Source organism: Phodopus roborovskii, unplaced genomic scaffold (genome assembly GCF_943737965.1).
Source record: "Phodopus roborovskii unplaced genomic scaffold, PHOROB, whole genome shotgun sequence".
In the NCBI taxonomy this organism is placed as follows: domain Eukaryota; kingdom Metazoa; phylum Chordata; class Mammalia; order Rodentia; family Cricetidae; genus Phodopus; species Phodopus roborovskii.
In genome coordinates this window covers 34,689,333-34,706,064 of record NW_026126517.1, presented here as the reverse complement: position 1 = coordinate 34,706,064, position 16,732 = coordinate 34,689,333, and the positions used below count along the sequence as shown (strand labels likewise).

General features: G+C 52.0%; 1 protein-coding gene across 1 annotated transcript; it reads left to right on the top strand.

Annotated features, from left to right (window-relative positions):
• Window positions 1–2,185: 2,185 nt before the first annotated feature.
• Window positions 2,186–15,801, top strand: LOC127231818 (coiled-coil domain-containing protein 33-like). The gene is made up of 10 exons (XM_051197592.1): window positions 2,186–2,313; window positions 11,044–11,203; window positions 11,465–11,556; window positions 11,750–11,881; window positions 11,971–12,064; window positions 12,958–13,124; window positions 13,473–13,574; window positions 14,309–14,395; window positions 14,774–14,887; window positions 15,593–15,801. The coding sequence occupies exons 1-10, from the start codon at window positions 2,245–2,247 to the stop codon at window positions 15,686–15,688; spliced, it is 1,113 nt and encodes a 370-aa protein (XP_051053549.1). The 5' UTR covers window positions 2,186–2,244; the 3' UTR covers window positions 15,689–15,801.
• Window positions 15,802–16,732: the final 931 nt, after the last annotated feature.

The following is a 16,732-nucleotide window of genomic DNA, read 5'->3' as shown; positions in this document are numbered from 1 at the left end:
AGGTGTGCTCTGCTGCATCCCTCCTAGGATACAGCCTTTTGACCTTGGCGTTCTTAGAGTGCAGGGCTGGCTGTAGGAGGTATGGCCAGCATCTCCATCCTCCCTGCCTTTGCTTCTTCAACCTAGCCTAGTACCTGCCCTGCTTCCTGGGATCCTGGAAAGCCACTCACTAGGTCCACAGAAACAAAAGCAAAAGCAACCCACCTGGAGACTTCATATAGCTGCCTGGAATTTTACTGGGCTATGTGGATCAAGGAATGAGATTGGGGTACTCTTCAGTGTTCATTTTACTGACAAAACACCCCAAATCAGGCTAGTATTCCTGTGGTTGGCCTAGGCTCCAAGGAGCTGGCTCAAGCAGCCAAGGGTGTGGTTGCCTCTCTCTCACAACAGCTGCACTTGTTCTGTAGCCAGAGTTGGGCCCTCAAGGGTGCACTCAGGGCCCCCCTTCTCCTGCTAGGGCAGACTGGAAGACAGTCACGCCTGGGGCCTGGCTGCACCCTGTGGATGCCTCCACGTGGTACATTATTGATGGTGCTTCTAATTGTGCATTTCCCAAAGTCTACAGGCTTTTGATGAAAAATTCATGGCACGCCCGAGGATGGCAGAACATTGGATCGATTGGCAGTGCGGCAGACAAGGGGTCCAGGGTCCCTCGGGGACAACAGCTGAAGGCTGGCTGGAGAGGGGGCATCCATCAGTGGCACGGTGCCTACCTCCTGGGCTTCTGGCCCTGGATTTGTGGGAGGGAGAGATGCACAGCAGGAGGCAGCAGCCCAGGGGGAGAAGCCAAGAGGAAGGAAGGGTTGGGGTGGTTTTGAGCCTGTATTTAGTGCCTGCTGGGTGACTTACTGTCAGGGGGGCATGCGACCACACACCAAGCTCATACTCACTTCCCTGCTGGAAAGTATTGGGTCCTCCAGAGTCCCCCGTGAGTCACACAAAAGAGAAGTACTATTTCTGGAGCCACTCCTATGTACCATGGAGTGTGCCTGGAACTTCACACCTACGTGCAGTCCCCTGACGGCCCCTTTTGAGGGATTCAGCGACATGTTCCATCTCACAGAATGGCCCTGAGGCCCAGAGGTGTTGAGAGGATTAGTACCGGAGCCACAGTCTTCCCACTTCACCATCCCAGGAGTCGGGTAGATTGTCCAAGTTCTTTGCCCATCCTCATTGCACTAAGAAAAAAAAAAAAATCAGTGGAGAATGAAGCCAGCAAACTAGAAAAAAATGAATCTTCTCCCATTCCAGGATATGCCTGCGATACTGACAGAAGAAAGAGGCCCTTGGCCATAGAAGTAGTGAAGTAGAGGTGTCTAACTCAGAGACCATTCTGTGCTATCCCTGAGGTTCCAGAGAACACCAATCAGTCACCTATTCATTCATTAAACTAGCACTACGTCTTCATGAAATCCCCATTCCTGCCAAGACAACTTGTTGGCTCATGATGGGGTCCTTGCACGAAATGCTTTAAGCCACACATGTCTGAGGCAGACAGGCTAACAATACCACCACCACGCCCCATCCCCTAGGAGGGGGTCTGTGTAACCAGGCTCTTGCCCCAGGGAGGGATCTATAAAAAGGTTCACTGTGATAAATAGCCCTGCCTCTGTGACCCTGCGTTTCTAGGTGGTGAGTTGGGGTGTTTGGGTTTGTTTTCCTTTGCTTCCTAGAGAGTTCCTTTCAAAAACATCCACCCATGTCTGCACTGAACTAAAGGGAAAGGAATTTGTCCAGACCATCGGGGAAGCAGAGCTGAAGAATGCTGGGGTCATGGGTGGAGTGTGGGAGGAGGGTGAGCCCAGCTTAGGCTACTGGAGGCTGGCACAGTGAAAGCCACAGGGAGATTCCGGGAAACAAAGGGTAAGGCTGATGGGAGAAAAGATGCCTGAGGAGGGAACAAAGTGAAGACAGACAGGGCACAAGGGCACAATCAGACTGGGAAAACAGCTGGAGGACAGGGTGTGGCCAGGGGCTTTAAGTAGTGGTATCAGAAGCCTACGGTATCCAAGGACCCCCATGGTTCTCCCTAGGCCTGTCATTTCCTTATGATTCCCTGACCAAGGAGTGAGCCTAGCCTGATTCTATCACTCTACCCAAGTGTTCCCCACCCCAGAACAAAAGAACCTCTATGGCTTGCCTCCCACTAGCTTCAGGGCTGGGCCCAGTCACCAAGCAGACACTTGTTGTAGCAACAGTCCCTGAGGACCCATCGGGAAAACAGAGCTGCGATCATCACAGATGGGGGAGCCAGAGGACCCAGCCCCTCCAGCCCCCAAGGTCGCCCTGGGCCTAGTTGACAGCCGCTCCGTAAGTCTGCCCCAAACCCTCTGGCTCCAGGAGATGGGTCAGCTCCTCTAGGCTGCAGGTGTGTAGGGGTATGTAGCCAGGCAACCTGCAGAGGCATTCCCAGAGCCTGTGTGACTAGGAGGTAAGGTGGGGGAGGGCCAGGCCACCACTTCTAGATGGTAGTACTAGTCTCAGGAACCTTTGGATGAGATCCACAGTCCCAACCCAGGTCACTAGAGCCTACATTCAGAACCCAGAGAGGGAGGAAAATGGGGCTTTGACGGGAAATCCCTTTAGGTGACCGTTATATCCACTTCATTGGCCCCTAGCTATGGTATCCTGAAGATCTAGCTCCAGACCTCAATCTGTGTGGGCTCTGGGGGAAAGTGGAGATAGCAGAAGACACATCTGAAAGGGTGCCGACCAGCTGCAGGCCAGGGCTTGGCAAGGTGGAGTGGGGTTAATGATGGTGACCTTTCTCACTCTAACCCCAGTTACCAAAGCATGTGATAACCCCAAAGCTCCAGCCCAGAATGCAGCACCCTTTGTGTACAGAAAGAGACCACAAAGGTACAGGGGCTTCCGGTAGTCGGGGGGGGGGGGGGGGGGGCAGTAGCAGGAAAGGCCAGGTTTTGGCCCTACCCTTTGAAAGTAACCGGAGGCAGCTTCTCTCTGACAGCAGGGGAAAAGGAGGTGACCAAAGGGAAGGATTCCTTGTGACATGGTCAGAGTCACTCTGAGGAGAGTTCTGTCCCCTCTGAGCACCCAGAGCCTCAGACTTCCCTAGCCTGGGGACAAGAGCCAGGTCAGCTCTGAGTTGCTATCAGCAGAGGCAGGATTCTGGGCCACTAATGCTGGCTTTCAGGTGGCCAGGGTCTTTCTGGAGAAGGCAGGCCCAGACTGGAGCCTTGAATGCTAGGTAAGGTTGAGAGAGGCCTGGGGACAAGAGGATGGGGAGTAGGAAGCTAGATGGCATCTTCCATACACCTCTGTGCCCGTTCTAGCCTCAGCCCCATGGTCCTGGCCTGGTCCAATTATTCAGCCTGGCTCCTGTGGGGGCCAATTAGACAGGAGCTCAGGTCAGATGCAGGCCAAGGCCTTGTAGCCCCTCAGCGCTTCAGGAAGGCAAGCACAAAAGCTTTCTCTGCTACTTGGGGAGGGAAAGAACAGGACAGAGAAAATGCTCTTCTTTTGTTCCTTTGTGGTAACCTTGGATTGAATAAAGAAGCCACTGGGTCCCCATCCCCAGGAGGGCACCCTTTATAGAGCAGGGGAGACATTTTGTAATAGTGCTTTGCAAAGATTTGTTGTGGTTCAGGGGCCCAGCTGTCAGTCAGTCAAGGGAAATTATTGGAGGAACAGGATTTCAGATGAGCAGGTCCTCTATTCTAGAACCTGCTGTGGCTCCCATCTGCTGTCTGTGCTAAAGCAGAGTTCCTGGGGCTGGCTAGCTGGGCAGGCTGGGAAAGCCAGGTGGGCTCCAGTTCTCTGGCCAGGTTCACATGTGTGCTATGAGCTTCACCTGTGTGATTAGATGTCCTGGCCCTTGCAACTGTGCTGGCCTCCAGCCTGTGATGCAGTTATTCGCACAGCCCAAATCCCATATCATCCATTCCAGGCCCACTTTTGCCACAAAGTCCAGGATCTGACCCCGCAGAGTCCAGGCTCTGACCCTACAGAGTCCAGGCTCTGGCCCTGCTGAGTCCAGGATCTGACCCCGCAGAGTCCAGGCTCTGACCCTACAGAGTCCAGGCTCTGGCCCTGCTGAGTCCAGGATCTGACCCCGCAGAGTCCAGGCTCTGACCCCACAGAGTCCAGGCTCTGACCCTACAGAGTCCAGGCTCTGGCCCTGCAGATTCCAGGCTCTGGCCTTGCAGAGTCCAGGCTCTGACCCCACCGAGTCCAGGTTCTGGCCCTACAGAGTTCAGGAGCTTCCTGGAGGAAGGGGGCCAGAGGGAAACCTTAAAGACTGTGAAACTGAGGGGCCTCAGAGAAAAAGATAAGAACAGAAGACTGAATGTGACTTCCAGGAAGTCTGACCCCATGCCCACACTAGTCCCTGCTCCAACCTCATGGTCCCGGCCTTTGCCTAGCCAGAGACACCTCTCTTGCCTCTTGCTTCTTAGTTGTACTTCCAGAGGTGAATGGTGGCCTAGGCTTAGCAAGTACCCACACTGCCACTGGTAGCTCTCTAAGGACAAGGACCTCCCCACCCTAACAGCTGCGTTCAGGCTTGGGAAGCTAGGGCCACTGCAAGTAGTGACAGGTAGAGAAGGGACCGACTCCGGCCAAAGCCCCACTGCAGAGCTGGCCCCTGCCCCAGCCCTCTCCAGTGCTGCCCTCAGAATCCTAGATTACAGTCCCCTCCAGGAGACTACCACCTATTGCCTGATCTCCAGCTCTGGGCTTTGGTGTCCCCACCCAGGCAATGGGATGTTCAAGGTCCCTTGCCTGCCCTCTGGTGGTGGTGGTTAGGAAGTGAATAGAGCTTCTGAGGTCATTTGGTTCTGTGGTAATCCTGGGGTTTTTATGTTTTGTTTTTCTGGGTGGACCAGGACTCCAGTGGTACTAATGTTCCTGTGAGTGCAGGAGCTGCCTAGCTCCTTGCAATAGACCCCCAATTCCTGTTCTCAGAAAATGGGCAAGGCCAGCATCAGTTTATACAAGCTAAAGGGTCCCATTTTATTTCGAAGAAATGGGATTCATTCCTTTTTAAAGTACTAAAAATACAAAGTTAGCAAGAAAGGTTTCTGGCATCCTGAAGGACCCATGGGAGCTCTCTACATCAGAAATGACTAGGGTGACAGGAGCAGAGGCTACCTGAGAGAGGCAGAAAGGCTCTGAGTAGCTGTTGGGGGGAGGGGTCCCTGGGTATGGGTCAGGGGTGGCTGCTGCCCAGAGCAGGTGAAGCTTCAAATGTGCCCTCAAGGGGAAGGACTTGGAAGCTGTCATCATGATTCCTTCTTCCCCTGGTTAGCTGGACTTCTCTCTGGGAAAGCAATGGGCTTTGCAAGAGAGAGGAGAGAGAGAGAGAGAGAGAGAGAGAGAGAGAGAGAGAGAGAGAGAGAGAGGGGAAAGAAATGGAAGGGAGAGAGGGAGAGAGGAGAGAGAGGGAGAGAGAAATGGAAGGGAAGAGTTTCAAGAATTTTCCCACTTCCAAGGCCAGTAGCCAGATTGCCTGGGAGGTGGGGGGGGGGCAGGTTCTTAGACACACACTTAGGCTCTACCTTTCCATGAGAGGAAGGGAAAAGCATTTCAGCCATCTTGTTGCTCCACCAGGAAGGAAGATTCCAGCTATTGAGAAGAGAGAGCAGGAGCTGAATAGATGACTGGGAGACACGGGCTGGGTGGGTGGTTAGCTGGAGAGAGTTGCATTGCACATGGTAGCACTCAGGTCCTCTCCAGCCAGGCCTCACTCCTTGAGTTCCACAGAACACTCTTTTCACAGATATCCCTTAGCAATGAAGCAAAAGACCACCCTTCCTGCTCCGGGCCAGCTTCTCCCTCAGCAAGGAGAGCGGAGCGGCCTTTGGACTGATTACAACCAGGGAAACTAGGCCAGAACCTGACCTTCTAAAGCCCTTCTTACTCTCAAACTTGAGTCCAGGGTTAAGGGTTAGAGAAGAGCTTCCATTCATGGGACCTCTAGGTTTCCATCTGGGCTGTGTGCATGAAATATTCTAGTTGGGTAGAAGACTTTTCTCTCTTTGCAAAGAATTGGGTCTGTGTGGGAGAAGGACAATGCTTTCTAATCACTCCCTGTCCCTCCCAGCTGTCCTGTGTGTCTTCAGCTGTGGGAGAAGTTGAGCTAGCTTCACTGTAGGTCTTGTTCCAAGCCCTACCCCATGCCTTAGGCCCATAATCCTTCCTAGAGCTAACAAAGGACCCAACTGAGGGTCAAGAATTGCTTTGTGACTTCAGGCAAGTCACTGCACCTCTCTGGCTTCTGTGGATGATTCTCAGCAGAGGGCACCCATCATAGCCAGGGCAGGACTTTCAAGGACAGCTGGATCATCCAGAGAAGGCAGGTGTGTGCTGGTGGGACTAGAAGGTAACAAAACACTAATATTCAAGCTTTCTCTGTAACAGGAGCCTGGGACTTCTCTGGAAGCCCTATCCTTTTCTTGGGACTGGCTGAAAACCCAGCATTAGCGGGAGGTGGCTGCCCTCTGGCGGCAGCAAGGGCAAACCACACACCAGCACCTTAAGCCCACCAGCAAGGGTACTGGGGCCTGGAGCCAGGAGTTAAACAGGCCTGGTGAACCCAGATCCCTGCTCAGTCTCTTACTACTCTCCACAGTCCCAGCACTATCCAGGGAGTCCTGTGGTCTTGGCTTGGCCACCTAGCTTTTTCCAGCTGTCTTCCTCTCTGGTGACCACCCCCCCCCCTTTTGAGGGCTCCCTACCACCCACCACTAACTTCTTTGTCTCCTTTCTCCTCATCCCCCAACTCTGAACATCTGCTGCCTTCCTGAGGAGCACGTCCTGGAGGACTGCCTTCCCATGTCTTCCTTCCCCCTGCTTTTATCCACTGCCTCCCACCTAGCACTGCTCTTCACCCCTATACCAACCAACCGCCCCTAGTGGTTTGGCAACCAGCAGGCCCCTTTTACACCCTTGCATCACGGGCCCTTCAGTCTCTAGCCTCAGAAGCCACGTCTCTAGACTGCTCTGCTCTCCCCCTTCCTCCCCTCCCCACAACTTCTCTGCTTGGGAGCCCCTCCCTTTAGGTACACTACCCTTCTCCTAAGAGAAGCTTGGGTCCTCACTGCCTCCAGGAAGCTTTCCAGGCTTACTAAGTTGGAAACAGGTCTCCTAGAAGCCCCTTCTACCACAAACACAGGAAACCCCCTCAGTGTAGAGGTGACCACTGTGGGCAGGGACAGTTTGGCTTAGCTCCGTTCAAGGTCCCATGTGGCTCAGAACTGTACATAGAAGTGATCAATAAGCCTTGACCACCCAGGGAGGTTTTTGTGATGCTTTGGGCACAGGCTTTGTGACAGTGGCTTGGACACACTACTTCCAGCCTCAGTTTCCCCATATGTATAGTGATGGTACAAGGACCCTTCCAACTATATAATTGGTGGCAGCCAAGTGTGTGTTGGGTCCCCATTGGATGATGTGCTTCAGACTTTAGCATAAGCTCTGCCCAGAGTCTAAGCATCTCCCGTGGCTCTTGTCAGTGCCCACCCTCTCACTGAATGGGCCTCAGTCTAGTAAACTGGGATTTGTCATAGAAGAATTTCTGGGCCCAGTGCCCAGGGCCATTCTGGAATGTTTTAAATCTTCCGGGAAGAGAGTTAATATCTCCAGCCCCCCCCCCCAGTGCCAGGCCAGAGCTAACCTTCCTGTTGCCCCCATATCTCACTGGTTCTTAGGGGCTGGTTCCTCATCCCACAGATAAGCACACTGAAGCTGAAGGCTGCCACCCCACTAGAACCTGGCACTGTGATAGTTCTCACTCTGGCAGGGTCTCAGGGTTGGAACCCTAGCAGGGAGTGTCTAGGGAAGGAGGTGTAAAGGGTCCTCGGGGTCAGGCACTGTGGCATGAGTCAGGACCTCTGAGGATGCGCCTGTCCCTCCCCCAGGAGGTAACTAGAGAGCAAGGTCTTGAGACTGTGGGATCTGGAGCATGGTGTCCTGTGTGTGTTCAAGGCTAAAATGTGACGTAGAACATGGCCCTGAAGATAGCCTGGCTACAGGCTTCGACCAGAGGTCAGGATTGCCAGCTGGAAGCTTGTGGTCTCCCAGCCCAGCTGTGCTGCCAAGGTCCCCGCTTGGCCATGCAAATGGGGGCAGCCGAGATTCCCACAGAAACAGACCACTGGCTGGAGTAGAGAGGATGAGCTAGGAGCCCACACTGCCTCCCTAGGGAGGCCTCACTCCCAGGAAATGGGCAGGGCTAAGTTAAGAGGAAAATGGGGCTAATCTTTAAAGGGGGAGTCCCAGGACCCACTGACCCTCTTCTAGAAGGTGGCTGAGGCCAGGCCACCTCACTAGAAGCTGACCTCTCTTTGTCCTTTCCTTCCTTGCTATGATCTGTTTTCTTAATCTCTGAGGGAGGGTATAAATAACAGAGCAATGTTTACTTCCCCCGCATCCCAGAACTGCAGAGATGGGGAACAGTGGGCTCTTAAAAATGAGAATTTCCTGAATGAGATGTGGTTTGACCAGACCTTATGGGTTGGGCCAAGGGGCTAGCAACCTCTTGCCCAGAATTCATTATCTGTGCATGCTCACATCCATCCCAGTTAAGTTTTGGGTTAACTTCCCACATGATCTCTTCATTTCACAATAGGCTGTGACCTTCTCTCTGTACCAGGACAAGTAATTCTAGGACACTTCATACAACCAGGCCAGACATCAGAAATGCCATAGCATAAAACTACAAACTGCTGAATGGAGCATTCTTGAACATGTACATAATAATGCATGTGTGTTGGGGCAATAACCTTAGAAACCAGTAACCCCATTGGGACTACTGTAATCAGAGCAGCATGACAAGAGGTTGAAGCAGCTAGAGGACAGAAGATGAATCCTTTTTTTTGAAATATCAGACTTCCTCCAGCTGAGCCCTAGATCCAGTCAGTCATGGGATGTGCCATAACGTGAAGACCACAGGGCAGAGGGGGAGCCAGCAGGTCCAGTGTACTAAGAAAGGGAGGAGGGTCTATTGAGTGGGATAGCCATTGAAAGAAGAAATGAGACAGACTGAGAATAGTCCCCCCACCTGACACCTGAGCCCACAGTAACGCCTGGGCCCCCAGGAAGCCCCAAGCGCCACATATACATGTCCCTGACTCCAAAGTAAGTATGTGCATGACTGTGTGTGGTCCCAGGTTCAGAGTCCTAGTTAGCACCCTGACTAAGGATACCAGATGGGCACAGATCTGGGGAAGCCATAGCAGATGCTGGGGAGATATAGCCAGCAGTGGCACTGTCAGAAGGACCATAGCCAGAAGGCTAGACAGCAGTGGCAGATGACAAATGGTGTCTGATGAGATCCTGCTGGCTGGGGACCCCTCCCCTAGAAGCTGTGCCCCAACATGCAGCAGGTGGGAGTTTGGATATAACTGGACCCCCCCCATGCAGCAGACAGGAGACTATAGCTGGGTTGTAATTAAAACATGCACACACACACACACACACACACACACACACCAGGTAGCAGGACACCAGGGGAAAGATGGATATAAAGTTGTCCTTTCTGGGGCCTGTGACTCAGGCTAGGCCTGAGAGACCTACCCACAGGAACAAGGTTTCCCACAGCCTGGAAGTTCAGAGGCAACTCAGAGCACACTTGCCTCCTCCTCTTCACCCCCAAACCCTGCTCTGAGTCATCCTCTTCCAGGGCCTTTCTGGCTTGTCTCAGATCTTTCTCTCTCTCTCTCTCTCTCTCTCTCTCTCTCTCACACACACACACACACACACACACACACACACACACACACACACACAAATTTTGTCTTAAGATACTGTGGACTTGAACCTTGTAACAACAGTACAGAATCCAATTGACAAGCAAATACAGGGCTTGAGATATGGCTCAATAGGAAAAGTGCTTGCCTCAAAAGCACAGGATCTTGAGTTTAATGCCCAGCACCCATGTAAATGTTAGACACAGTGATTGGCGATTGTTTATCATCCCAGCATGAGGAAAGTAAAGACCAGAGAACTTTTAGGACTCACTGACCAACCAATCTAGCCTAATTCATGAGCTCCAGGCCAATGAGAAAATGTCCTATTTCAAAGAATTCTTGAGGTTGACACCCAAGGCTGAATAATACGTGTCCACACAGGCACATACACACACACACACACACACACACACACACACACACACACACTCAAACTAACAAAAATTTAGCTCATTTGTTCTGTGCATATATGGGCCAACTTAGTTTCGTAACAAACAAAAAAAAAAAGCAGACTCAAGCACCAGGCTTTAATTTCAGACCCTGACTTTACTACTACCCATTGCTCTTGTTAGTGAGTAGGTTGTTTGCTTCTCTGGGGCTTGTCATCAGTTTCCTCCTTTGTAAAGTGGGGGTGATAACAATACCTATCCCATAGACTTGCTGGGGGTTGGATGCAGACCTAAAGCACTTAGCAGGAGGCTTGGGATGTGGGGAAGCCCAGTGAACATCAACACCATGATTGCTGCCCTTCCAGACCTAAGTCAGCCTCCTGCCCCCACCTCCTGCATCTCTGCCATCTTTTATTTGGATCCTGCACTTGACTTTGGGATCTTACCTGAGTCTCCAGGGTCTGCTTGGTGTCTGCTCTTGAATTCTGGGCTGTTTGGGAAGCTGGTGGTAGGTCAGACCCCCCCCACCCCCCACCCCTGGTAGCTTCAGTGGGCAGTCTAAGATGCTCTTCCTGGGAAGGAGTTGGGTTATAAGAGGGAGCTGGAGGAGAAGAAGGTGAAGGTGTAGATACAGTTTACTCACAAATGTGGCTCCATGCTTTGAGTATGTTGCCTGCAGGCTTCTTTACCTGATTCCTGAACCCTAGAAACCCCTGGGATCATATGAATCACTGTGGTCCCTGAGGAGGCACATCAGTGTGGCTGTCCTAATGCTACCAGGAGAGATGGGGACCACATCCAACCACTCTTCTGGACAATCGTTCAGACTTGGGGCACAGCCCAAGGCTGTTGAGAATGGTTCACTGCGGTACAGATATAGAATGGGAACCTGGGGGGGGGTTGGGCATCGGGTAAGGATTCAGCTGAGGATTCTGGGATCATAGGAGATGAACAACTACCGGCGGGCCATGCAGAAGATGGCAGAGGACATCCTGGCACTAAGGAAGCAAGCCAATATCCTGGAGGAGGAGAACCGCACCCTGAGGAGTCACCTGACCCAGCAGAGCATAGAAGAGCAGAGCAGAGCTGAAGAGGAGAACCTGGGTGAGCCTTGGTTACATGCTGGGGCCCAGGCTCTGAACTGAGCATTGCCAGGCTGATAGGGAGCTTTCTCCAGATGTTGTGTGTCACATGAGTCCCCTACCCCTCTCGTTCCTCCCCACTGTAGACACACTTGTACAATCTGTCCAACTATAACATCTTAGGAGGGGAAACAACAAAAAAAAAATTACAATCCTGAGTCAAACCTCAGAGCTGGGGTACCTCTGCCTCCACCACTCTCAAACCAGCTTCCTCCCACCCCAGCAGTGTCCATGAAGCAGAGGCTACTGCTGAGCGAACTGGATATAAAGAGGCTTCGAGACAGGGTGCAACACCTGCAGAATGAGCTGATTCGGGTGAGCCAAGGCTTAATGGCCAGAGGGACAGTGCCACCGAGCAAAGCCCTGAGAAACATTCCAAAGCTGAAAGAAAGCACATGGGGGCCGGGGTGGGGGGAGGAGCTGGCTGGCAGTGCAGGGTTGACAGGGTCCCACACGCACCCTTGTGGCCAGGGTAACTTCCAGGTACCCATTCACCCTCACCCTGCAGAAGAATGATCGAGAGAAGGAGCTGCTGCTTCTGTACCAGGCCCAGCAGCCACAGGCTGCCCAACTGAGGCGGTACCAGGACAAGCTGCAGAAGATGAAGGCCCTGGAGGACACTGTTCGACACCAGGAGAAGGCAGGCGCTAGGGTCATCTGCCGAGGAGGGCCTGCAGCCTAGAGGCTATGGAGCTCTCAGGCCAGCCCAGCCTTGGTCTCTGTCGCCAGGTGATTGAGAAGATGGAGCAGGTGTTGGAAGAAAGGCTCCTTGAGAGGAAGGAGCCAGCACCATCCAACAGGCCACAGGGGAAGCCCAGCATGGGCGGGCCTGCTCCCCAAGGTAGATCTCAGAGTAAATGATTTGTCAGCTTTTTGTCTCACCCTGGAGCCCCCTGACCCAGTGTCACAAGAACTTTAAGGGGGGGGGAGGAACAGTGCTCTATTGTGTCTGGGAGCCAGAGAGACATACTCAAAATAGTATTAAGCCTCTCCTCTCCTAGGGAAAGGAGTACTGAGAGCTTCCATGGTGTTCAGAGCTCCTTAAGACACAAGGACACTGTGTGAGCCAAGTAGAAAGAGACCAGACCTCTAGGTTTGAGGCTCCATGAACCACAGAAGCAGCCAGATACCTCCCCAGATGGACTTCTAGGCTTTCCCCCTTCTTGGCATCTTTTCTATCCTTGCCTCCACAAAGCAAAAAGACAAAACCATCCTGATGATATCAGTTTATTTTCCACATTGGTGGAGACCACAGCTATCCACAACTGTCAATCAAAGATAGTTCCAATAAGCAGGAAAGAATAAGACTACACCATATTGGGTCAGTCATCTCCCTTGCCATGTGGAAGACTCCCCCAAGTTTCTCTGTAGGCCTGGCCCTGGGCTCAGTCTTCACTGATGGCTAGGCGCTGGGGGTCTGAAAGTCTTTAGAAAATGATGGAAGTTTCAGGGACCCTTTTAGTCCTCTGGAGTGTAAGCTAGAGTCTATGGAGGAGCAGAGAGGGACCAGAGACAGGGACAAATGAGTAGGGAGGAAAACAGGAAAAACAATGGAGTAAGATTCCAAATAATACAGCCTGAGGGATATGGACCTGACCTCACTGGCAAAGGGGAGCCATTAATAGCTTGGGAGTAGAATGGAGCGATATGCTGGGGCAAATGGGAACACGGAGGCAAGAAAGCCCATCTCACAAGCACCTGTGGCCATGTTTACAGCTTTCCCCATGTTCACAGCCTCTGGCATTCACCTGGGTCCCACGGGAGAGAACGTGACTGTGGATCTTTACTCTGTGCTGCTGGCAGAAAACACGAGGCTGCGGGCAGAGTTGGAAAAGAACCGCCAGCAGCCAGCCCCCATCATTCTGCAGCAGCAAGCACTGCCGGTAAGAGTTGCCAACCCAGGCCTGGCTTGAGCCTGCCAGAACCGGTCAGCAGGTACCCCACAATCACCCCCAACATGAGCCAGGTTGAAGATCCAGGCCAGACTCTGGGCTCCCCAGCACCCAGGGCCGCTGGGAACACTCATAGCCACACCTTGCACTCCTTGCCCTTGTGTTTCTAAGATGAATGTCTTGCCTTCATCTAGCACCCTGGGAGAGAGCAAGGCCCTGGCTCACCCTTGACCCCTGACTCCACCTGCCACCTCCCACTTGGACACCCTCCTCCCACCATGGACCTCTCAGAGCCTTCTGGGATTGTGTAGCCTTGGAGAGCCCTTTTCCCCATCCCAGGTGGATCCCAGGGAGTTGGGAGCAGGTGGAGACTTGGCAGAGAGGCTTCGAGACACAAATGGCCCAGGCCACTCCAAGTGCACAGAGACCCTGCCAGCACAGGTGGGTGTCCCAGGGGCTACTCCACTGCCCGGGCTGCTTCAAGTGTCCCTGTTGTACACAAACCCAAAGTCAATATTTGGAGGTAATGGCAAGAGGACACAGGTGAGTGTTTCTCTTCATTCTGGAAGTGAGTTCTGTTTGGAATGCCCCAATGCATGTCTAGACAGGCAAAGCATGAAAGATGGGCATCCTTTGTTTTGCTAAACTCCCAGTTCAGCTGCCTCCTGGGTATTAAAGGGAGCTCATTAGTGCATTTTGCATAAGCTGTTGATATGTTAAAACATTAGGTGTGAGTTGGGGGTGTAGTTTAGTTGATAGTGTGCTTGTCTAGCATATATGAAGCCCTGTGTTTGATCCCCAGCACCATATAAACCGACACTTGCCTATAATTCCACCACTCAGGAGATGGAGGCAGGAAGATCAGAAGTCAAGGTTATTCTCATTGCATGATGAGTTCAAGGCCAGCCTGGAATATATGTGAGCCTGCCTTAAAAAAAAAAAAAAAATTAATGTTAGATTCCCCTGATTCAAATGGGAAACAACATGAAGAACAGTGAACATCAAGCCCTATGCAGATCTTAAGGAAGAGGCCCTGGCCCAGGAGTGAAGCTCTGTATCTGCAGCTGAATTTGAAACCCACACCTGGCTGGTTTTTCCTGCAATTCCTTGCACTCACTGAGTTCTCATGGCCTCAGTTCCCAGCTGGGGCCTCACATGAGTGTCTGCTCCCACAGGATCTCCTCGGTGGCACTTCAGACAAGTTTAACCTCCTGGCCAAGCTAGAACAAGCGCAGAGTCGGATCTTGTCCCTGGAAAACCAGGTAGGTGAGATGCCAGGGTTGATAAGCCTGGACTAGGCTCACTGTGCAGCCTCTGACCAGGAGCAAGACTCGGTATACAAGTAGGATCAAGGCTCAATGTGTGACTACAGAATTAGGATCTATCAAGTAAGCAGGTCAGCCCTAGTCTGTGATCAGAGTGAAGGCTCAATGTGGATGCAGTTCCGAATGTGGACTCCATATGTACTGCGGAGAAGATCCATCTGTGTCTTAGGCCTTAGGCTGCCTGCTTGGCCCCTCACCTTTGCTACTGACAGAGCTTTGCCTTTTCCTAGAAAACAAGCCCAAACTCTATCCTAGCTCTGGGGCAGGAGCCATGCTCACTGCTGGCTTTCCAAATGTTCCTCTCCATATCTACAGCTGGAGGACTCCGCTCGCCACTGGGCAAGAGAAAAGCAAAACTTAGCCATACGGCTTCAGGAGCAACAACACGGCTTTGGACACCTGTCAAACCCCATTACCATAGACCAGCCTGTGAGTGACCCTGACACAGGAATTCCTGGGGATCCAGGTGGTAGGCTAGAAGCCATCCCATCCCCCAAACCACTGGGCCCCAAGAAAAACTTGGAGGGTAGATCTTAAGTTAAGGATCCGAAGTCTTGAGCTGAAGTCCTACTGTCAGCAAACTGGATATTCACATGACCTCCATTCTTCCACTCATCTGAAGGAGTAGAAATGCCTTCCAACATGTCCCCTTTCCCATTGGTTGTCCTGAACCTCAAGGAGGAGATAACTGTGTTTTGGAAATGGCCTATACAGTCATTTCTAGAATGTTCTGGAACTACTCTGGCAGAATACCTTGTACCTCTCCCCACCCAGTTTCTAGATTTCTGTTTAGCTTCCTTCTTAGATGACATCAGTACTGGGGATAGACTCACATTGCAGCCACCACCACAAGCCCAGCCCTGGGGACTTCTTACCCTATAGGAAAACATCCTGATTTTCCCACTTTCTATCAGCACTTGGAAGCCAAGGCTTGACTGCCCCTAGACAGAACCTGAAGACTTCCTGGGAGTATAGGACTACCTCTGCAAACTCATCTAGTCCTAGGGACCCAGGGAAATTAGGCATCACCTGCAGTGATAAAATGGGCTCCAAAGTTATTCAGAAGCCACAGCCCTGAAGCAGTGTACCCTGGAAATGGGGATGTATTTATCTGACCTATTTTGTACGTCACAGAATGCTGGAATGGCCAAGGATCCCCAACAGTCCTCCAAACTGGAACCCTCACAGCCCAGCTCAGACACGAAGCTCAACAGACCCTCAAACTCCTAAATTGAGATTTCTAATGCCCAGAAGACCTGAGCCTGCAGCTGGCCTCCTTCCCCATGTGCTGGGGAGTCATCCCCACCTTAAAGATGTCTTTAGTAAATACTGTAACTCAATAAGCATTGGCTCTTTCTTGGAGCAAGGCAGTCAGCAGTGGATGGGTCCTGGGCTATCTGAGGCCACCTTGTACCTACTTCCTGACTTGAAAAGCCAGACAACCCCTGGAGAGTTCTGAGGAGAGATACCATAGAGACCAGAAATAAGGTGCCTAAAGCCAAGCTCTATGTAAGACAAGAGAGAGGCCATGTTTCCCCTCAGTTCCCAACACCTTTTCATTTCTGATATCTTTTGCTTAGGCTTAGGTCTTCAGAGTCTCCTGGGAACAGAAAACCATGACACCTTCCTATGACACTACTCAGATATCCCACTATGGTTGGCAGAGCTGATGATATGGTATAAAAATGTAGTCAGAGACAGGAGGTTATGAGGGCTGGGGTCCCAGCTAGCTTGGGTTCTGGCCATGAGCATTCTGGGTGGCTCTGGGTGACTAGAAATCTCTCTGACCTCCAGAGACTTCGTCTATCCCATGAAGAGCTGTCTGCCTTGGCAAAGAGGCCCTTTGCAGCACTGACATTTCTGAGTCATCTTTGAGAGGAAAGAAAGGAAGCATGCAGGACAGAGAGACACAGGAGGAGGGTCATAGACTATGGAGAATCAAACAGCTCAAGAATGGACCCAGAACCATCAGCCTTGCTAGAAAGGACCAAGCCAGCTTAGCCACTGTTCTGAGCAGACCTAGCCTCCACACCTATCTACAGGACTTAGACTTGGATAGCGAAAGGTCAGCAAGACTCTAGCACCTGCTCATGGTGAGATATAGAACCAGAGGGACTTAGAACTGGACAGGGTCAGATGTCATATAAACCAAATTCTGAGCTAGACCCCATCCTGCACCCCTGTAGCAAGGAAACAGACCTGGGGCATGCCCACAGGATGGGCAGCAGAGGGTAGAAAGCCTGTTGGTCTCTGTCTTCAGACTCAATCACCTCA